The 21,049-nt window shown below is 41.5% G+C and overlaps 1 protein-coding gene across 1 annotated transcript in view; it reads right to left on the bottom strand.

The window, feature by feature from the left end:
- Nucleotides 1-21,049, bottom strand: part of LOC126158699 (ATP-binding cassette sub-family C member 4-like) — a 179,096-nt gene that overhangs the window by 73,203 nt on the left and 84,844 nt on the right. The window contains exons 12-14 of the mRNA XM_049916462.1: nt 8,960-9,168; nt 5,702-6,056; nt 3,418-3,568 (exon numbers count right to left, since the gene is read on the bottom strand). Of these exons, the coding sequence (XP_049772419.1) occupies nt 3,418-3,568; nt 5,702-6,056; nt 8,960-9,168 (715 nt within the window). The remainder of the gene's footprint in view (nt 1-3,417; nt 3,569-5,701; nt 6,057-8,959; nt 9,169-21,049) is intronic.

Here is a 21,049-nt window from a genome sequence, read left to right as displayed (position 1 = left end):
ACTCCATACAAATACTTTCAGTAATGACTTCCTGACACTTAAATCTATACTCGATGTTAACAAATTTCCCTTCTTCAGAAACGCTTTCCTTGCCATTGCCAGTCTACATTTTATATCCTCTCTACTTCGGCCATCATCAGTTATTTTGCTCCCCAAATAGCAAAACTCCTTTACTACTTTAAGTGTCTCATTTCCTAATCTAATACCCTCAACATCACCCGACTTAATTCGAATACATTCCATTATCCTCGTTTTGCTTTTGTTGATGTTCATCCTATATCCTCCCTCCAAGACACCATCCATTCCGTTCAACTGCTCTTCCAAGTCCTTTGCTGTCTCTGACAGAATCACAATGTCATCGGCGAACCTCAATGTTTTTATATCTTCTCCATGTATTTTAATGCCTACGCCGAACTTTTCTTTTGTTTCCTTTACTGCTTGCTCAATATACAGATTGAATAACATCGGGGAGAGGCTACAACCCTGTCTTACTCCCTTCCCAACCACTGCTTCCCTTTCATGTCCCTCGACTCTTATAAATGCCATCTGGTTTCTGTACAAATTGTAAATAGCCATTCGCTCCCTGTATTTTACCCCTGCTACCTTTAGAATCAGAAAGAGAGTATTCCAGTCAACATTGTCAAAAGCTTTCTCTAAGTCTACAAATGCTAGAAACGTAGGTTTGCCTTTCCTTAATCTTTCTTCTAAGATAAGTCGTAAGGTCAGTATTGCCTCACGTGTTCCAGTATTTCTACGGAATCCAAACTGATCTTCCCCGAGGTCGGCTTCTACTAGTTTTTCCATTCGTCTGTAAAGAGTACGTGTTGGTATTTTGCAGCTGTGGCTTATTAAACTGATTGTTCGGTAATTTTCACATCTGTCAACACCTGCTTTCTTTAGGATTGGAATTATTATATTCTTCTTGAAGTCTGAGGGTATTTCGCCTGTTTCATACATCTTGCTCACCAGATGGTAGAGTTTTGTCTGGACTGGCTCTCCCAAGGCTGTCAGTAGTTCCAATGGAATGTTGTCTACTCCGGGGGCCTTGTTTCGACTCAGGTCTTTCAGTGCTCTGTCAAACTCTTCGCGCAGTATCATATCTCCCATTTCATCTTCATGTACATCCTCTTCCATTTCCATAATATTGTCCTCAAGTAAATCGCCCTTGTATAGACCCTCTATATACTCCTTCCACTTTTCTGCTTTCCCTTCTTTGCTTAGAACTGGGTTTCCATCTGAGCTCTTGATGTTCATACAAGTGGTTCTCTTATCTCCAAAGGTCTCTTTAATTTTCCTGTAGGCAGTATCTATCTTACCCCTAGTGAGATAAGCCTCAACATCCTTACATTTGTGCTCTAGCCATCCCTGCTTAGCCATTTTGCACTTCTTGTCGATCTCATTTTTGAGACGTTTGTATTCCTTTTTGCCTGCTTCATTTACTGCATTTTTATATTTTCTCCTTTCATCAATTAAATTCAATATTTCTTCTGTTACCCAAGGATTTCTACTAGCCCTCGTCTTTTTACCTACTTGATCCTCTGCTGCCTTCACTACTTCATCCCTCAGAGCTACCCATTCTTCTTCTACTGTATTTCTTTCCCCCATTCCTGTCAATTGTTCCCTTATGCTCTCCCTGAAACTCTGTACAACCTCTGGTTCTTTCAGTTTATCCAGGTCCCATCTCCTTAAATTTCCACCTTTTTGCAGTTTCTTCAGACTATCATTGTTGTCTTTAAATACATTTCTTCAAGTTTTTAGAAAGAAACAAGGCACAAAGAAAATTTTGAAAGTTTCCTGCTAGTTTCGATTGATATTTTTTGCTCATTAGAATTTTCTTTCCGTGAGTTGCGGCATTTATATCTGCAGTATTTTGTGTGATTCTTATATGGTCAGATTCGATTGATCGAAATAAGCTCTTTGTGCAATCTCTTTGAGTGTTGTAAGGGTACCATTATCAATACCATTACCAAGTAACCGATTACACACACCTCCTTCCGTTAGATATCTCATCACTGGCCTGTATGTAACGGTTCGCACCAACAGGCGGGTAGTCACCACTTTTTGTCGAAGCTTGCCCTAGTATAAAGATTTGGTTTTCTCTTGTCTTTTTGAATGTAAATTTGGAGAGAAATGTTGGGAAGTGTAAGGTTTAGTCATGATTCCACCACGACCAGACGAGTTTGTAAGCACACACCCCATACGCAGAATGTACGCCGACCAGCGCTGGTCGTTGCGGTCACAAGGCTGCAGTACAGTTACTCATTTCATTGATCGTAAAATCTTTGTTTCAAGTAGTAGCACCACTAAGCTGTGAAATTTGTATATTATGACAGCAGATTCAAAGAAGTACTAAGTTTAAATTCATGTAAGTCAGATGCATTGTTAAGAAGTACCAAAATCTGTTCATGTAAGTAAGGTGCGTTATTACAAATACTTAGGAACAGGATTATTTTGTTCTAAATACCGGACTTAAAACTGAATGACGCACGGTCAAATTTATTTCTTTAGAAGCAGATATCAAATCCTTGAAGGAATTCATCAGACATTCAACTGGAGGGGAGTAGTGTGGTATTTCAAATGTCCACACACGTGTCAGACGACAATTAATAAAATAATAACTCCAACCGTAATTTCGAAGGTTTTCATAGCAATAATTCATGTTCAGATTTACGTTAATATTCTTCATCATGGTGTAATGGAACAAGATGAGTCGCTCACCCCTTGTTAAATGGAAGGTGATCATACGAGCGAAAATTCTCTCTTCAATTTGTCAGTGCTATAGATTCAAACTTGTCATTCTATTCTGAATTGTAAAAATGTTACACTGCTTGGAATTAAAAGCCGAAACCAAACAAGCTGTTCAGTTTTTCGTCAGTTTCTTAGCGGATCGTTATTATTATATAATGCTCCTATGCAAAATCCCTTTTTATTTGCGTTTAGATTACCTGTGTGTCTGTGACTATTCTACGAAATGTCAGATGGATTTTTCCAATCGTTTCTGGGGCATAACGGTTGGTACTAAAAGTTCTTGGCAGATTAAAACTCAAAGTTCGTACCTTTTTTCTTTTGCAGGCAAATGCTCTACTGACTGAGCTACCCAAGCAGGACTCAGAATCTGTCCTTATAGTTTTACTACCTCCAGTACCTCGTCTCCTATCTTCCAAACTTCACAGAAGCTCTCCTGTGAAACTAGCACTCCTGGAAGAAAGGATATTGTGGAGACATGGCTGCTCATTGGAGTAGTTCAGTTCTTACATACCCCCTTCGCTCCACACACACACACACACACACACACACACACACACACACACACACACACACAAACACAACTTACACTTCGTATTAAAAATGTGGAATTAGAGTGGACATTTATTACGACAAAAACTATTGACTTGTGTGAAAAAACTCGATACTTACGGACACCCTCCAGTCTCTTAATATTTCTCCCAGTCGTCATGAAGAGTCTTGCCACATAAACGAATAACGCTCCGACGATTGCCATGGGAACAATAAGAACGTAGTTCACAACCAGGACCATTGCCAGAATTCCGAAGAGCACCAGGTAAATCTGAAACGAGAGAATGGATACTGATTTCCTTCATACAAGGTCGTTTGGAATATCTCAAAAGTTTGGAGATCTCGACGCTCAATAATCGCGCCGTTCCTAACAAGCCATTTGGTGGAATGAAGCGGTTCTACATCGAAAAGCAACTGATTTAAGTTTGATTAATGATGCACAGCCGACCTGTTGTCTACATTTTCTCTTCAGAATACTTCGACAATCGATCCAGTCGTCTTCTTCAAGGGATGAGAGCAATGTTATTAAATACACATGCTGCAAGGATTCCAGCTAGGAAAATGGAACCAAAATCCCCGAAAGTACTTCACGTGCTGATCATTTAATTATCACAGCATGGGAGCTGGGTGCAGCAGACACGTTGGTACTCGACAATAAAACGATGTTAAAAATAAACACATGTGTTATGTTGCATGTCCAAAGGAACTGTGCATCGTAATTCAGAATAACATAGGCACTGCAATATTTTATTTACCAGCCGACACTGGGAAAGCGACTTTCAAGTGAAAGGTCTCACCTGTAGGGAATATACATAATGGATGTACGAGTTCACGTCGTAGACACAGAACTGACAACATATGGAAGTTTTGGTGTGGCCGTGAGTCGTTCACAGATAGTCAAATGGTATGGTGACCGCTCGCGATAATCAGGAAATTCAGCTATGAATCCCGATCATGCACAAATTTTCACTCTCGTCATTCCATTCTGTAGCTGATGGTTGTTCGTACCCACAACTGATAATTCATTTTATGCATGTCATAAGCTGCGGCAGGCCAAAATTTATGGCATACTGAATTACCTCATTCTGACAACGATCCTTTCAAAAGTGGATGAAGACAAGAAGATTTAGGTTACCTTCTTGCAACTGGCGTCTAAATTTTGAGCGATAGCCGCGCGGGGTAGCCGCGCGGACTCGGGCGCCTTGTCACGGTCCGTGCGGCTCCCCCCGTCGGAGGTTCGAGTCCTCCCTCGGGCATGGGTGTGTGTGTTGTCCATAGCGTAAGTTAGTTTAAGTTAGATTAAGTAGTGTGTAGGCTTAGGAACCGATGACCTCAGCAGTTTGGTCCCGTAAGACCTTACCACAAATTTCCAAAAAATATTTTCAGCGATAGTGTGATATGGCCAAAAAGCAAAAAAAAAAAAAAAAAAAAGTGCTCTGAGCACTAAGGGACTTAACATCTGTGGTCATCAGTCCCCTATAACTTAGAACTACTTAAACCTAACTAACCTAAGGACATCACACACATCCATGCCCGAGGCAGGATTCGAACCTGCGACCGTAGCAGTCGCGCGGTTCCGGACTGAGCGCCTAGAACCCAAAAAGCAATACACTTGCCTTTTATCCGTTATACTTTGCAATAGCAAATGCTGCCAGACTATGGTTACAACAGTGATGTCACCTCTAAGCGGCCCTTACCTGTAATACATGCTGAAGCGGGAAAGGTAGACACCCTGTAACTTTCATCAGCATACCTACGACTTCACCATATGTCCACTGCACTTCTGCATACCTAGGGGGACTAGCAATCTTTTCTTCCAGAAATGATAGTCCCGCTAAGTATGTGAAGAATTTTGTTACTTCTAAGATTCCGTCGTACATTTCAATGATATCATATAAGCCGCAAGTTTCAGATCTATACACACTACTCGCGGGCGCAGCCCAACTGTGCTTTCCAAGTTTCATCAGTCATATAAAACACCGAAGTTGTTTAAGCGAGACAGCCCCTTGCTTTTAAGGTACCATCATACACAAGGTGTTTCAAAAGTGCTTTTACAAACTTTGAGGACGGGTTCCTTACACCAAAAGAAGAAGAAAATGTCTAGTATACATGGACTCTAAAATGCATACGTTATGAGCTATGAGCACTTGATCTCTTCACTGCTGTGGAACACATCTCTTCTACTCAGCATGTGCTCATATCTCTTATGGTTTGCGTTTTAAGGCCCACGTTTGGATTTCAGAGATAAATTTTCTTGGTGGACGTGTGTGATTCTTATCGAGCGATAGAATGAAATTCGAGGAATTGTTCCCGTCACATTAATATTATTATTATTATTATTAATAATATTATATCTCCATTGATAAATATATTCAAATTACTGAAACAAAATTACGAAAAATACCTGAATCATCATGATCAAAAACTGCGGTAGGAGTTCATCGGTAGATCCCATATCCTTAGAGAACCTGTTGAGAACTCGTCCAGATGGATTCGTGTCGAAGAATCGCATAGGCGCCCGGAGGATGCAGTTGAACATCGTGTTGTGCATGTTTCGCGAAGCCCGCATACACATTTTGAAGAAGGCAATGGATCGGATCTGTGTGAGCAGGATGCAGCCCACCACCAGACCTCCGAACAGTTCCAGGAAGAACTCACTGGGCGGAAGTGACTCCAGCTCCTCTGACAACGTCTGGTTGCTGCCACCGGCCGCCTCCAGTTGCATCTGGAGAGAGGTCCTCAGTACCTCCGTGTTAGACCTGTGCACATCAGCAGTATTACAGTTACCGAATGTTCCAACCACATTACATGTTACGAAGAATTAATAACGGAAAAGATTTCACATTAACATATTAACTGAGTGTACAAGTTAGGGATACATCCTCTAATTCAGTGCTTTACTGGACAGTGCTCTAATCAAATGTTCTACACACCAACAGCTCTCTGAACAATATGATGTTTCAGATTACCACTGCATATGACTTGCTTTTCGAAACTACACAGAAAACCTTGCAACCAACGAGTATTCAATTCAGCGTATAGAATCTATGAGACCGGAGACGTACGACGAGGCTTTCAGAGGCATACCAACCACACATTTCCGATGATAACAATTACAGTTAAGTGCATGAAGTACTATACATTCAGCATGACCGTTTAAGCATAAAAATTGCTGAACAGAAATAAATATGGGTGGTTGGAGAAGAAAATTAATGATCTGTTACATGACGATCAGATTGACTACAGGAAAGGTAAAGCAGCAGTCCTGACGACATATAAAAAGCGTTCGGCAATGCAAAGTGGTTCAAGATATTTCACAGTCTACGTAAAACAGCAGTACAAGCTATAAGAAACCAAGATGAAACAATAATAATGAGAAGTCAGGAGACAAGATTTCGAAGTAAACAGAATGAATGTAGTCTGTGCCCCCTATTACTGAATATTCACTGATCAGCCAAAACGTTACGACCATTGCCCACCGCGACTTTGGATGCTACGTGGTGGCGTTGTGAGCACTTGACGTGGTAGCAAGAGTACGTGGGTGGGGGATCACTCTGGCGAAGATATGGGCATGTGCCTATTGTAACAACATACTGACAGATTGATAATCTGTGTATATGTCGAGCTAATGAAAAGTATAACTAAGGTATGCAAAGAAGTTGTATATAATACGTGGTATATACACAGGGTATATACACTCCTGGAAATGGAAAAAAGAACACATTGACACCGGTGTGTCAGACCCACCATACTTGCTCCGGACACTGCGAGAGGGCTGTACAAGCAATGATCACACGCACGGCACAGCGGACACACCAGGAACCGCGGTGTTGGCCGTCGAATGGCGCTAGCTGCGCAGCATTTGTGCACCGCCGCCGTCAGTGTCAGCCAGTTTGCCGTAGCATACGGAGCTCCATCGCAGTCTTTAACACTGGTAGAATGCCGCGACAGCGTGGACGTGAACCGTATGTGCAGTTGACGGACTTTGAGCGAGGGCGTATAGTGGGCATGCGGGAGGCCGGGTGGACGTACCGCCGAATTGCTCAACACGTGGGGCGTGAGGTCTCCACAGTACATCGATGTTGTCGCCAGTGGTCGGCGGAAGGTGCACGTGCCCGTCGACCTGGGACCGGACCGCAGCGACGCACGGATGCACGCCAAGACCGTAGGATCCTACGCAGTGCCGTAGGGGACCGCACCGCCACTTCCCAGCAAATTAGGGACACTGTTGCTCCTGGGGTATCGGCGAGGACCATTCGCAACCGTCTCCATGAAGCTGGGCTACGGTCCCGCACACCGTTAGGCCGTCTTCCGCTCACGCCCCAACATCGTGCAGCCCGCCTCCAGTGGTGTCGCGACAGGCGTGAATGGAGGGACGAATGGAGACGTGTCGTCTTCAGCGATGAGAGTCGCTTCTGCCTTGGTGCCAATGATGGTCGTATGCGTGTTTGGCGCCGTGCAGGTGAGCGCCACAATCAGGACTGCATACGACCGAGGCACACAGGGCCAACACCCGGCATCATGGTGTGGGGAGCGATCTCCTACACTGGCCGTACACCACTGGTGATCGTCGAGGGGACACTGAATAGTGCACGGTACATCCAAACCGTCATCGAACCCATCGTTCTACCATTCCTAGACCGGCAAGGGAACTTGCTGTTCCAACAGGACAATGCACGTCCGCATATATCCCGTGCCACCCAACGTGCTCTAGAAGGTGTAAGTCAACTACCCTGGCCAGCAAGATCTCCGGATCTGTCCCCCATTGAGCATGTTTGGGACTGGATGAAGCGTCGTCTCACGCGGTCTGCACGTCCAGCACGAACGCTGGTCCAACTGAGGCGCCAGGTGGAAATGGCATGGCAAGCCGTTCCACAGGACTACATCCAGCATCTCTACGATCGTCTCCATGGGAGAATAGCAGCCTGCATTGCTGCGAAAGGTGGATATACACTGTACTAGTGCCGACATTGTGCATGCTCTGTTGCCTGTGTCTATGTGCCTGTGGTTCTGTCAGTGTGATCATGTGATGTATCTGACCCCAGGAATGTGTCAATAAAGTTTCCCCTTCCTGGGACAATGAATTCACGGTGTTCTTATTTCAATTTCCAGGAGTGTAGTTCTAACATCTAAAAGGTTTGGGCTAATTTTATATTTTATAAGACATATTATGTAACTAAAGTAATGTCTATTTTTCAATGCAAGCTGCTCATTCAACATATCTTTTGATTTAGGCAGGAATGTTTATATATTTGGAAAAAAAATGATGTGCCGTATCTACCAGTAATTATTGGGCGGCATACTGTTGTGTGCGATAAATACAGGTCATCTAAATTGTCAGGTGAGTTTCTGCAGTTAATGAAGGAAACAAATGTCAATGTCTCGTAATATGATAATTGCGTGTAGACATTACATTATCGTGAAACTGGTTCATTTGACTTTCCTCTACATTATTTCTATACGGCGTCAAGTAAAATCCTTCTGTATCAATGAAAAATTCCTGGTGGCTGCTCCAACACCATAGAAAGAGAGGACAAAACATGCCTAACGTAATTTGTACAAAAGTAATGCTGTACACTTATCATGTTTCGCGAAACTGAGTACGTTTGTTGTAGATAACATAAACCATTTGATATTTAGAGTACTATTTGCAATTTCTTACCAAAACGTTACCACATAGTCCGAACCGCTGGTGATAATTTGTGCGATGATTATCATGAGAGCCACAGTAAACAACAGGCAGACGCCACCAGCTGCCCGGAAATACTGCCACACGGTTTGCCACCTGAAGTTCTCATGCATCATTTTTTCGCTGTTGTCCTGCTCCGCTGGATCTCTGTGTAGTTTACCGGTTTCGTCCAACAAAACGCTCTGAAAAAAAGATAATTTTTGTTAATTTCTGTCAGCGATGTAACTTCATTGACAGAGACCAACTGAGTTTCAAATTACTGGGAAAGAATCCGTTCAAATGTTGTCCGTGAAACCATCATAAACCTTCAAGGGTGCTCTCTTTCACTTATAAGTGCGCTATGTGCTAATAAGTACTATGTCTGCTAAAGTGCAACAAACACTCTTTATTACACAGTAAAGGCGAATGAACGATTATTATCTGTGATTTCACAAAACCAGTCTGTGCCAAGTCGTCGTAAAGCTATGGACACATACCAAGAAAAGAATTCAGATCGTCCATGGTCATCCAAGTGTATCAACATCAGTACATTATCAATCCAAAAAGTTGTCCAAGTGAGATCAAATAAGCAGCCGAGTCACGTATGCACAGCGTCATCATGATATAAATTCATGTTGGTAAGGCAACCGATTTTACTTCCAGCAAGACGTGAGAGGTCAGGCCTATGTGAATACTCGTGGGTATAGCTTTTCCACTGTAGGTGAGATCTTTAGCAGTTTATGTCAGAGATATCGATCTCCTGCGTGTTGCTGGGCCAACAGGCATGCCATCTTGTAAGCATCTTCATTTGTGTTATCCCCCATTCGTTTGAAATCCCAGTTGGTAGCAAGATGATCACTCAGCAGTGATCATCATCTTTTGTCAGCATCAGTACTCCCTTCACCATTTGGAAGACATTTTTGAGACAAAAGTATGTGCTTAGTTCTGTAACAGGGTTCCAGCCAACCTTGGTGACTATCTCATAACTTATTTCAGAATAGGGTTGTCAACCGTATCCTTTGCAATTACAATCGCTGTGAGAGGAAAATCTTCCAGTTATGTACGAATGCATGCTTTCGCGACAATATCCGTTAATAAAACATTCTCGGGTTTCAAGCCGCGTCAAGCGGTTTACTGCCCACGAACTTTCGACAGGGATCTCCTCTGCCATTGTCAAGTGGATGACAGTGGCAAAGGATATCTCTGCCGAAAGCTCGTGGTCAGTAAACCACTTGACGTGGCTTGAAACCCGAGAATGTTTCATTAATCTTCTAGTTAATTTGTAGGATATCATCAATTTGGAAATACAGTCTTTCCTGAGGGTCAGATGTGGAGTCTGGTAGTCAGGGTGACCTGGATAGACTATCAGCATTTGCATGTTGTGTTGTAGACCGTTAATGAATTGTGTAGGTCCTGAGAAGAAAAGGGAGCCGCGTTGGAGGTGTTAGGTTATTTTTCCAGGAAGTTGTAAGTTAGGGAGAAACAATAAAATCAGCGATTTATGGTCAATAATAACGTGAAATTTTGGATAATAGAGAAATAAATGGAATTTCTGAATGCGAAAACGGTCGCAAGGGCTTCTGTTCAGATTTGGGAGAACTTTAATTGGGCTGAAGTTAAGGTTTTACGGATGTGTGATGGGTACCCTTCTTACTCACATTTAGTCTGGCAATCTGGGTGGCATTTGGTATGCATTTGGCATGGTAACTGATCTTCCCCAAAAATAACTGAATGTCTTTTAACTTGGTGGTCGCTTGAAATTTTTTGCTGGCTTCCACAAGTTGCTGTGTTTTTCAAGCCATTTTCGGCTCAGTGTGTGCCACTGAGTACTCCTATTGTTCATGAAAGAATTCACAATTTTTTTGATTGCACTTTAGTCCATTTTATATAGTTTCTGGAACAGTACACATTAGTTCGAAAATGTTAGTATCTTGTAGTGGTATTTATATCGTCCTCAAAGTTTTCTGCATTCAGAATCAGCTGCTCCAAAAAAGCGTTGGAAAATTTATGGTGCATTAGCAAATTTGAGTGGCAACCTTTTATATCCCAACATTTCAAACTGGATCTTGTTCATTATGTTTACCATTGCTCAGGCGGTAGTTTCAGGTGTGGTTCGGATAAATCAATTTTGGAGAAGTACTGGTCAGCTGATAGCTTTGACATGAGCTCTTCTGGTTTTAGGATGGGATGGACGTCAATCTCTGACTATGCTCTTATGGATGCTTTAAATCACGACGAATACTGAGGAACCATTTGGTCTGTGTAAAACTACCAATAATGTTGTCCATTGTCTTAATGTGACGCGTGTGAGGCTCTCTTGTTGCAGCAGACCATCTGATTTAGGTCCCCTCGAAATGTTACTGGCACTGGTCTAGCTCTAAAGTAGCGAGGTGCAGAAGAAAACATCAGAATGTGAGCCACGCAGTTAGCACTCCCTGGTGAAAATAAATCTGAAAACTCAGTGTACAGTGCACCAAGATCATCAAATGACACAGTGTTGAGGTTGTGTACTAGTATAAACAAAAAATGCCCAAAAATAACCTGTGCCTGTGGTGATGGCAAAACTAAGAAAATAATCTAACGGCTAACCTTCTTGAACAATGCCTTTACTGTGCATTTGCCATACAAGCTTTTGCGTTGCTTGCTATAGGACTGTAACATTTGTGATGTCGGCTGAAGACAATGGATTGGTGCAGATTGGTGGAAAACCAGTCTCGGTCTTGATTTCCCAGTTTATGATAGAAACTAGCGAACAGGTATCGAAAATAATTTTATTAATTGGCAGTTGATCGTTAATGGGGCAGAAAACTTCGGCGGCTTTGCAATGAAAGGGTTAAGCTGTGGCTGTAGCGTGTTGACACTGAGGTGGCTTTGTTGATACAATACAGCGCGGACTTTGAAAATTTCCACCCACGTATCATTGTTTACAGCACTGCGTACAGCGCATTTCCTGATGAACACCGAGTGCCTGTATGTTTGGAAAAACAATCTGGATAGCCTGGAACCTGCGTCCTCCTGTTGTTATAGGGAGGATGGGCATAGAGAAACTAAGGAGACTGCTGCTGCTGCTGATTTGTTCGGTGGACTTTGTCCCTAAATGGATGTTGGGTTTGAATACCAAATCTGATGACGAAGAGGATCGAGGTGACTTCTGATCACGCCTAAGGCGTCGTGATTAGGAATGCGTTTTCTGCTTGCAGTGTTTTCCAAACTACGGATTTCTGTCCATTACAAATCCTGAAGTTTAATGAGAGGATGTAACATGTGTAGAAAAAACATAATCTGTTTTTTGTGGATTAGCAGACTGCAGAAAAATACACTATTTAGCAGCGTCAGTTGTGCTGCTCGCCTGGAAGTGGAACTTCAGACGTCTGTAGTATGAATCCCATTCTGAATGAAATACCGCGAATGGTGATTATGGCTGCTGTTTTTGCGTGGTGAGCCGCAGTAGTGCAAGCTAATACTCTTCCATAATTTTCACATTCGCTTGCATTTAAAGTTGAAGCTGTTGCTTTTGTGTCTGTTCCTATTGTGCCTACTGTTGGATTTGAAGATGCAACTGTTACCGCTATAGTTTAATGAATTTTGGATCCATGATCACTGAATTTAGTCTGTTGTCGCATCACTCACGATTAGTTCGAGTCCTCGTCACTAAAACTGCGCCTGTTAAGGTGCAACAAACACTCTTTGTTACACAAGACTGGTACGAAATTATCACTTGACCACAAACATTTCCGTGCTATCGTATGGTGGTAGACATATATCAAGAGAAGAATCATATAGTCCATGGTCACACAAGTCCCTCAGAATCCGAACATTCGCAGGCCAGAGAGTTGTCGAGGTGAGATCCAATAAGCATTTCGGTCACATATGCACAGCGTCAGCGAGGTAGCGGTACGGAGTTCATGCTGGCAAGGCATCTGATTTTATTTTCTACATGACGTCAGACTGCCCAGGTGACTGCTTATAGGCATGAAATTAGATTTATATTAATAACCCCAGCTGTTAAAATGTGTGCCCCGATCGGGACTCGAATCTGGGCTCTCCTGCTTACATGGTAAACGCTCTATCCACCTGAGCCACCGGGGGCACAGAGGATAGTGCGACTCCAGGGACTATCTCGTGCACGCCTCCCGCGAGACCCACATTCTCACCTTGTATGTCCACACACTACATCCGTAGTGTCCCACCCCAACACACTCATTACTCGTGGAAGAGATTCTTACCAAGTCCCGTAAGAGTTCGGGGAATATGTGTTCATCCGCACAGAAGAAGAAGGTCATGGCCGGTATTGCCAGAACTATATACTTATATGGATATGGTGTCTATCCATATAAGCTTATAGGCAGCTCTTATCGACTGCAGGTGAAGTGTTCGGCAGCACATATAGCAGGCTATCGACCCCTCTGAGGACACAGATTTAGCAATAAGAAGATCAAAAAATATTTGTGTCTCTCAATGCGAAAAGTTTCAGCTTACTCCATCAACTCAGTGGCAGCGAAAGAGCAATTTCACACAAGCTGATTCCAGCACTCCACCAGAGACGCGCAATATGTGATATGCTGCGCACAGAAATAACACTAACATTGCTGATATCTGTACTTACGAAATAGATTCAATTTGTAGCGGGTGCCTTAAATCACGACCCACTTAAATCGATGCACTTATGTATACATTCCTTCTACAGCTGCAAATATTTTCACGTTTGTGTGAGAGGCTTCGCATGATATCAGCCGCGATTGTCTTCTGGCGGACAGAAGTGTAGTAAGCAGCTCGTCGATGGCCTCTGAGTTCCTCGAGTTTGATGGAACTTGTCTCAGAGCAAGGATACAAGTCAAGGCAAAAACAAAAAAAGCGTCTATCAATACAACAGGAAATATGGCTCCTTAGAAGAAGTGGGAGCAACCTGCTCTATTTTTCCTCAGTATTCGTAAACTGTGGTAGATTTCATTTTCGAAGCAATGCTTAGGCCGCCACTGGATGAGTCAAATGAAAGAATAACTCCAACGAGAGATGGATATTCGTATCCCGATGTGCAAAAATTTTAATTAAATCCTACTCGATACATTACATATCCTTTTTATTTAAGATAAATTTCACGTGTCCCAAGGGGGAAAGTTCTGTTAATGAGACGGTGTGGAAGAGAAAATAGTCCACCATGCTTCATAACACTGTGAATTTAGCGGCGTATTTTTCTTGCTTTTCTGTATAATTGTCAAGGACATATGTAAAGGGCTTCATGTGATAAAACTACTCATATGGGTATTCTGTCTTTCTTAATGTCGTCTTTCCTTATACAGTAGTAGTAAAGTTTCACTGTCATGTAATGTACTAATATGAAACATTTTAGTAGGGCCGTTGAAACCAGCATTTGTTCTGAATTTGGCCGACGATGAACAATAAATTAACAGTCTTTTGGCGAGAAATGTCGTCTTTCCTAAAAAAGACTGTATATCGTTTCTTAAATGAAGGAGATATTTTTATTCTACTAGAAAACAGAGTCACTTTTTTTCTAAACTATGTTGACTAGCGCGAAAGGGAGACTAATTTTCAGCAGTCATTCCTGAAAAACAACATGTTGTACGGAACCCTTTCTGTATTTTAAAGGAGGTTTATTTATCCATAGCCGAGGGAGACAAGGGCTCAATAGGACCAAGCCTATCAAATCACAACAGTGTGGTGCTCAAACCAACCTTCAGATTGATGACAGCTCTTTAGCCGCTTGCAGGTGAATATGAAATAATTTTCCTAAGCTTATGTGCTGTTAATTTGTATTATGTCGTATAGTCAAAGGATGTTTCACAGACAGTATTTTAGAATATGATCGCTAGTCTCTAAACTCACTGAGAAATAAGAAAGAAGCAAAAATCTAGTAGCTGAGAGAAACTTATATATTTAAGTGTATAAGGCTCCCAAAACCCCGTTTAGAATGAGGAAATTTATACAAAATCTACTATTACGTGAAGTCCAACGATTTACTGTGATGGCTACATGTACGATAGAAGATTGCATTTGAAGACTAGGGTGCTTGTGTCTAACTATTTATGGCACAATAAACAATGAATTAAGAAAAATAATTTCGTGTTCAACCATCTGTATTATTGTAGAGTAAATAGAGTTTGTGTATTTGTGAAATAATTTCCAAGTTTTAAATGAAATTTGTTTACCGTGTCAGTTACAGTTATGGCCAAATAATTATTCATTCGGTGACTCTGTGACTGGCCATTATATATTTCGCAACGTGCCAAAATTTTGTGGTAGCCGTTAAGGGTAAACTTGTCACGTGAATTCATTACAGAATAATCTGCAGAACTATGCATGGTTAATAATGTTGTGATTGTAAAATATTTTGTTATATTTTTAAGTTATTATATCTGTAATGATGCAGTGAGCACGAGGTGAGAAAGAAGGTTGCTAATTCTGTTGAGATGAGAGTTTCAGCCAAGCAACATTCTGTGTGGCAAAGATCATATTAACCCGCCGCTTGCCGCTGTTCGAAGTTTCAACGGCCTACGGCTTCAATTTACTAATTGTTAAAAGTGATAATAACGCTGTTCGCTTATTCGTTCTTAATGATTCCTCAATATTTTTACGTGGTTTTAATAATCAATACAGTTTTGGTACGGGAACAGCTTGGATTAGGTTGGAGACTGATTATCTGACCATGGTTGAACTTGGTGGTTCAAAGGGGTAAGTGAGCGACAGTGCTGAACTTCCAGTGAAGTCCTGGCGATAGAGATATTCCATGCCAGTTCTGCTGGGATCAGCCGAGATTAAGAGTTATAGGTTTCGTTGTTTGAGTTCGAACACGAATCGAAGGAGTCTTATACATCTACATCTACATGATTACTCTGCAATTCACGTTTAAGTGCTTGGCAGAGGGTTCATCGAACCACAATCATACTATCTCTCTACCATTCTACTCCCGAACAGCGCGCTGGAAAAACGAACACCTAAACCTTTCTGTTCGAGCTCTGATTTCTCTTATTTTATTTTGATGATCATTCCTACCTATGTAGGTTGGGCTCAACAAAATATTTTCGCATTCGGAAGAGAAAGTTGGTGACTGAAATTTCGTAAATAGATCTCGCCGCGACGAAAAACGTCTTTGCTTTAATAACTTCCATTCCAACTCGTGTATCATATCTGCCACACTCTCTCCCCTATTACGTGATAATACAAAACGAGCTGCCCTTTTTTGCACCCTTTCGATGTCCTCCATCAATCCCACCTGGTAAGGATCCCACACCGCGCAGCAATATTCTAACAGAGGACGAACGAGTGTAGTGTAAGCTGTCTCTTTAGTAGACTTGTTGCATCTTCTAAGTGTCCTGCCAATGAAACGCAACCTTTGGCTCGCCTTCCCCACAATATTATCTATGTGGTCTTTCCAACTCAAGTTGTTCGTCATTTTAACACCCAGGTACTTAGTTGAATTGACAGCCTTGAGAATTGTACTATTTATCGAGTAATCGAATTCCAACAGATTTCTTTTGAAACTCATGTGGATCACCTCACACTTTTCGTTATTTAGCGTCAACTTCCACCAGCCACACCATAGAGCAATCTTTTCTAAATCGCTTTGCAACTGATACTGGTCTTCGGATGACCTTACTAGACGGTAAATTACAGCATCATCTGCGAACAACCTAAGAGAACTGCTCAGATTGTCACCCAGGTCATTTTAACAGTACATTGTACAGTACATTAGTAATTGCAAGGCGTAGATAAACAGTTGAATCCAACGGGATTTTGTTGGAGAGATATCCGTATGTTAGCGAATCAACTGCTATGTGTAGATTTTATTAGTGGGATTAGTAATCAGTGAGAAGTCCGATATAGTGTTCTGGTGTAGTGGAATAGCGGTCTGGCCCAGAGTTCTCTCGTGGAGAAGAGCAATTCCTGAATGGATTGCAGAGATTGGTTGTGTGGAAACTACATTGATTGCATAGAGAGACGAGTCATTCGCGTTCGATGTTAAAGGTCTACACTGTTCACTTCTGTTACTGAACTATACGTTCATAGTGCAGCGTAAATAGCCCTAAAGAGTGACAAGATTTTAAGCTGTTATTATTTTCTTTGGATACGGAAAGGAGCCATTAAAACAAGCTACGTTCAGTGTTATTAGCTTCTTAGCAGAAAATCTATGGCGAGTGTCCGAATGTTAATAGGATAGATAGTCAGAAGCCACCGCTTTATGAGAAAGAGATATTGGTTGCCTACGTTCAATGTAGGGCTAAAGGGTGGTGGCGACATTTTTTTAGATATTGGTTAATTTTTTTCTCTGGTGTACATGGATACACGAGCACAGCGACGAAAGATTGTACTATAACGATAAGAAATAGAGATGTTGTATGCGAAAAAGTTAAATCCACAGCTTCTGATTTAGAATTTTTTTCCAAATAATATAATTCCAAGATCAATTAAGTTTCGATGCTGAAAAGAGAAAGGGTAAAATTATAGAAGAAATAATAAGAAGATAGTATAGTTTCAGTTTTCAACTAACGGGGTGCCAGTTAGTGGGTAAAGTATATTAGCATTCTATATTGAGGATAATTTCAGTATAAAGAAAAGAAACAGTACAGAAGTAGCTTTCACATCTGTTGTCGAGTAGCTGGTTTTGCTTAAAAATTATAAAAGACAAAATTAACATAAATAAGAAGAATAGCGTGAGACCACTTCCTATTACGAGTAATAAGTGAATAATACGTACTGGGTCAAACGAAGTACGAATTTTAAATACTGACTTTCGGCAAAAAATATTAAATGAAGTGCAAATAGTGTATCATTGACTTTGTAGAGAAAAAGTATTATTTACTTGTTTATCCCCAATGTTATTCAATCTGTATAATGAGCAAACAATAAAGGAAACAAAAGAAAAGTTCGGAGTAGGTATTAAAATCCATGGAGAAGAAATAAAAACTTTGAGGTTCGCTGATGAGATTGTAATTCTGTCAGAGACAGCAAGGAACTTGGAAGAGCAGTTGAACGGAATGGACAGTGTCTTGAAAGGAGGGTATAAGATGAACATCAACAAAAGCAAAACGAGGGTAATGGAATGTAGTCAAATTAAGTCGGGTGATGCTGAGGGAATTAGATTAGGAAATGAGACACTTAAAGTAGTAAAAGAGTTTTCCTATTTGGGGAGCAAAATAACTGATGATGATGGTCGAAGTAGAGAGGATATAAAATGTAGACTAGCAATGGCAAGGAAAGCGTTTCTGAAGAAGAGAAATTTGTTAACATCGAGTGTAGATTTAAATGTCAGGAAGTCGTTTCTTAAAGTATTTGTATGGAGTGTAGCCATGTATGGAAGTGAAACGTTGACGATAAATAGTTTAGACAAGAAGAGAATAGAAGCTTTCGAAATGTGGTGCTACAGAAGAATGCTGAAGATTAGATCGGTAGATCACATAACTAATGAGGAGGTATTGAATAGAATTGGCGAGAAGAGGAGTTTGTGGCACAACTTGACTAGAAGAAGGGATCGGTTGGTAGGACATGTTATGAGACATCGAGGGATCACCAATTTAGTATTGGAGGGCAGCGTGGAGGGTAAAAATCGTAGAAGGAGACCAAGAGATGAATACACTAAGCAGATTCAGAAGGATGTAGGCTGCAGTAGGTACTGGGAGATGATGAAGCTTGCACAGGATAGAGTAGCATGGAGAGCTGCATGTAACCAGTCTCAGGACTGAAGACCACAACAACAACAACAACAATTTTGTTTCCACGCTCGGTATAATGACCGGCAGGGGTTAGTAGTTAACTAGCAGGAGTGTAATTTGTAATGAGAATATAGTTTTATCGTGTTGATACGAGGGCGTGCTGGAAGGTAATGCCTCCGAATTTTTTATGTAAAAACAAAAAAAACGTTATAAACATTTTACACCTTTCTTGTTCATGTTTACATATTTTCAGGCCTCTGATACTAGAGGGCTCCGAATTATAGTGTGTAACACGGCGGTGCGTAACCTAACTATGTCAGTGCGTGAGAAGCAGCGAGGAGTAATCGAGTAATCAATTTTGATTCGAAGAGTTCGTCCACGCAAGGTGCACCCTCCCCTTCAGCATGACAACGTCACACCACATACGAACGCTGCAACATCGGCAACAATTCGAGGCCTTGGGTTCACTGGCACTGATCATTCCCGGAGAGTCCCGATTTGGACTCATCAAATTTTCATCTGTTCTCAGAAATTGAGGAACACTTTCGAGGATTTCGCTTTGATAGTATGAAGTGGTGCAAGCAGAGGTGAGGTTGTGTCTGCGTCAACAAAGACAAACATTCTACAGTGACGACATGAACAAATAGGTCTGACGTTGAGGGAAGTGCGTTAGTCTCCAGCATGACTATGTTAAAAATCAAATATGTAGACTAAATATGTAGAATGTTAATAACGTTTGGCTGGCTCTGAGCACTATGGGACTTAACATCTATGGTCATCAGTCCCCTAGAACTTAGAACTACTTAAACCTAACTAACCTAAGGACAGCACACAACACCCAGCCATCACGAGGCAGAGAAAATCCCTGACCCCGCCTGGAATCGAACCCGGGAACCCGGGCGTGGGAAGCGAGAACGCTACCGCACGACCACGAGATGCGGGCAATAACGTTTGCTCCATTTAAAAAGATTTGAGAGTTGACACATAAAAATTCGGAAGAATTAGTTTTCAGCACATCCTCGTATTTTCAAAAGTTATCTTAAACAAACAAAAATCTCTATATCACTTGATATATAGAATCTCTTAGTTCACAACGTAGTCTTCATAAGTAAAACGAGTATACGCATTAACAATCCAGTTAGCGGTTTGATAAGAAAAATGGACTCATGAGCTAAGATCTTTTTTTTCACAGAGAATGCATTTTTTATTCAGTGTGCCTTTGACGTTTCATGCTAATATGTGATAATGAGTGGCAGGTTGACTGATACATATGCTTACTATACTAAAGAAGAAAGTAAAATGTCCATCTACATAACAATATATTATTAAGTAATAGAGGAACTGAACGATCAATAATGTACGGACGATGTTTTAAGCATCAGAACTGGAATTTCTGATCACACATCCGCTTCAGATAGAGTTGTTCTGACGAGCGTTTAGCAGAGTCCGTATTGGGAAGAAGGGACGGACTTCACCCAGCTGGTTGTACTCACTGTTGCTTCACACACTGAAGTATAAAATTTTGACCTGTGTTTGTGCGGTTTTTTAAGGTTTAAAGTATAGTAACTGAGATTTTGCAAAGTGAAAGGGCTTACCATTTGTGTATCATACCATTTTCTCATCAGTATCAATAATAATTCATGTTATTCAAGGTAATCAAGAATTTGTATCCTAGTGCCCACCTTTTATGGCGAAATCCACTGATTGGTAATTCTAGTAATGCACTACCAAACAATTAGGTCGAAAGAAATTTTACAGTCGTTGGTAAGGTGACTGACCTACGCGTAACATCGATACTTCTCGACTTGCTAAATGATTCTATGCCAGCAATGAAGGAAGCGGTTCGTCCCAGAAGACGAACCGGCCTGTTTGGACGTTATACGTCAAGGTTCTGCCACAACCGTTTCCATCGCAGATTGGGAACCTGATGAAACCGGATAACTTGTCATTTCGGGTATGTCACCGGTTTCTTGTGTCTTGTTGGCTCAAAATTCCCGCACTCTACCTCGCCATACCCGCCACGCTTTCCCAGAGATACTTAATCTCCAAGGGAACTGTTCCTTCCTTTGCACATGGTGATTAACATTTGTCATCTACGTAATGGAAGGAACGACTAAGTTTGTACCTCGGGAATGGATGTGTGTGATGTCCTTAGGTTAGTTAGGTTTAAGTAGTTCTAAGTTCTAGGGGACTGATGACCTTAGAAGTTAAGTCCCATGGTGCTCAGAGCCATTTGAACCATTTTTTTGACTAAGTTTGTATCCGTTCCATAAAGAGGTTCGCCGTCACCGGTGACGACGTACTACCCATATTCGCTCCCTTAGTTTGTTCAAAGTACTGTTCCCTATATTAGAAGTAAGTCGTTGTCACTAGTGTAAACGCCTGAACAGCCCCATCATTAGAGTTCATCCTTCAA

The sequence above is a fragment of the Schistocerca cancellata genome, chromosome 2 (assembly GCF_023864275.1).
Source record: "Schistocerca cancellata isolate TAMUIC-IGC-003103 chromosome 2, iqSchCanc2.1, whole genome shotgun sequence".
NCBI lineage: Eukaryota > Metazoa > Arthropoda > Insecta > Orthoptera > Acrididae > Schistocerca > Schistocerca cancellata.
Note: the sequence above shows the minus strand (reverse complement) of the source record. Positions and strands in the feature narration are given on the sequence as shown.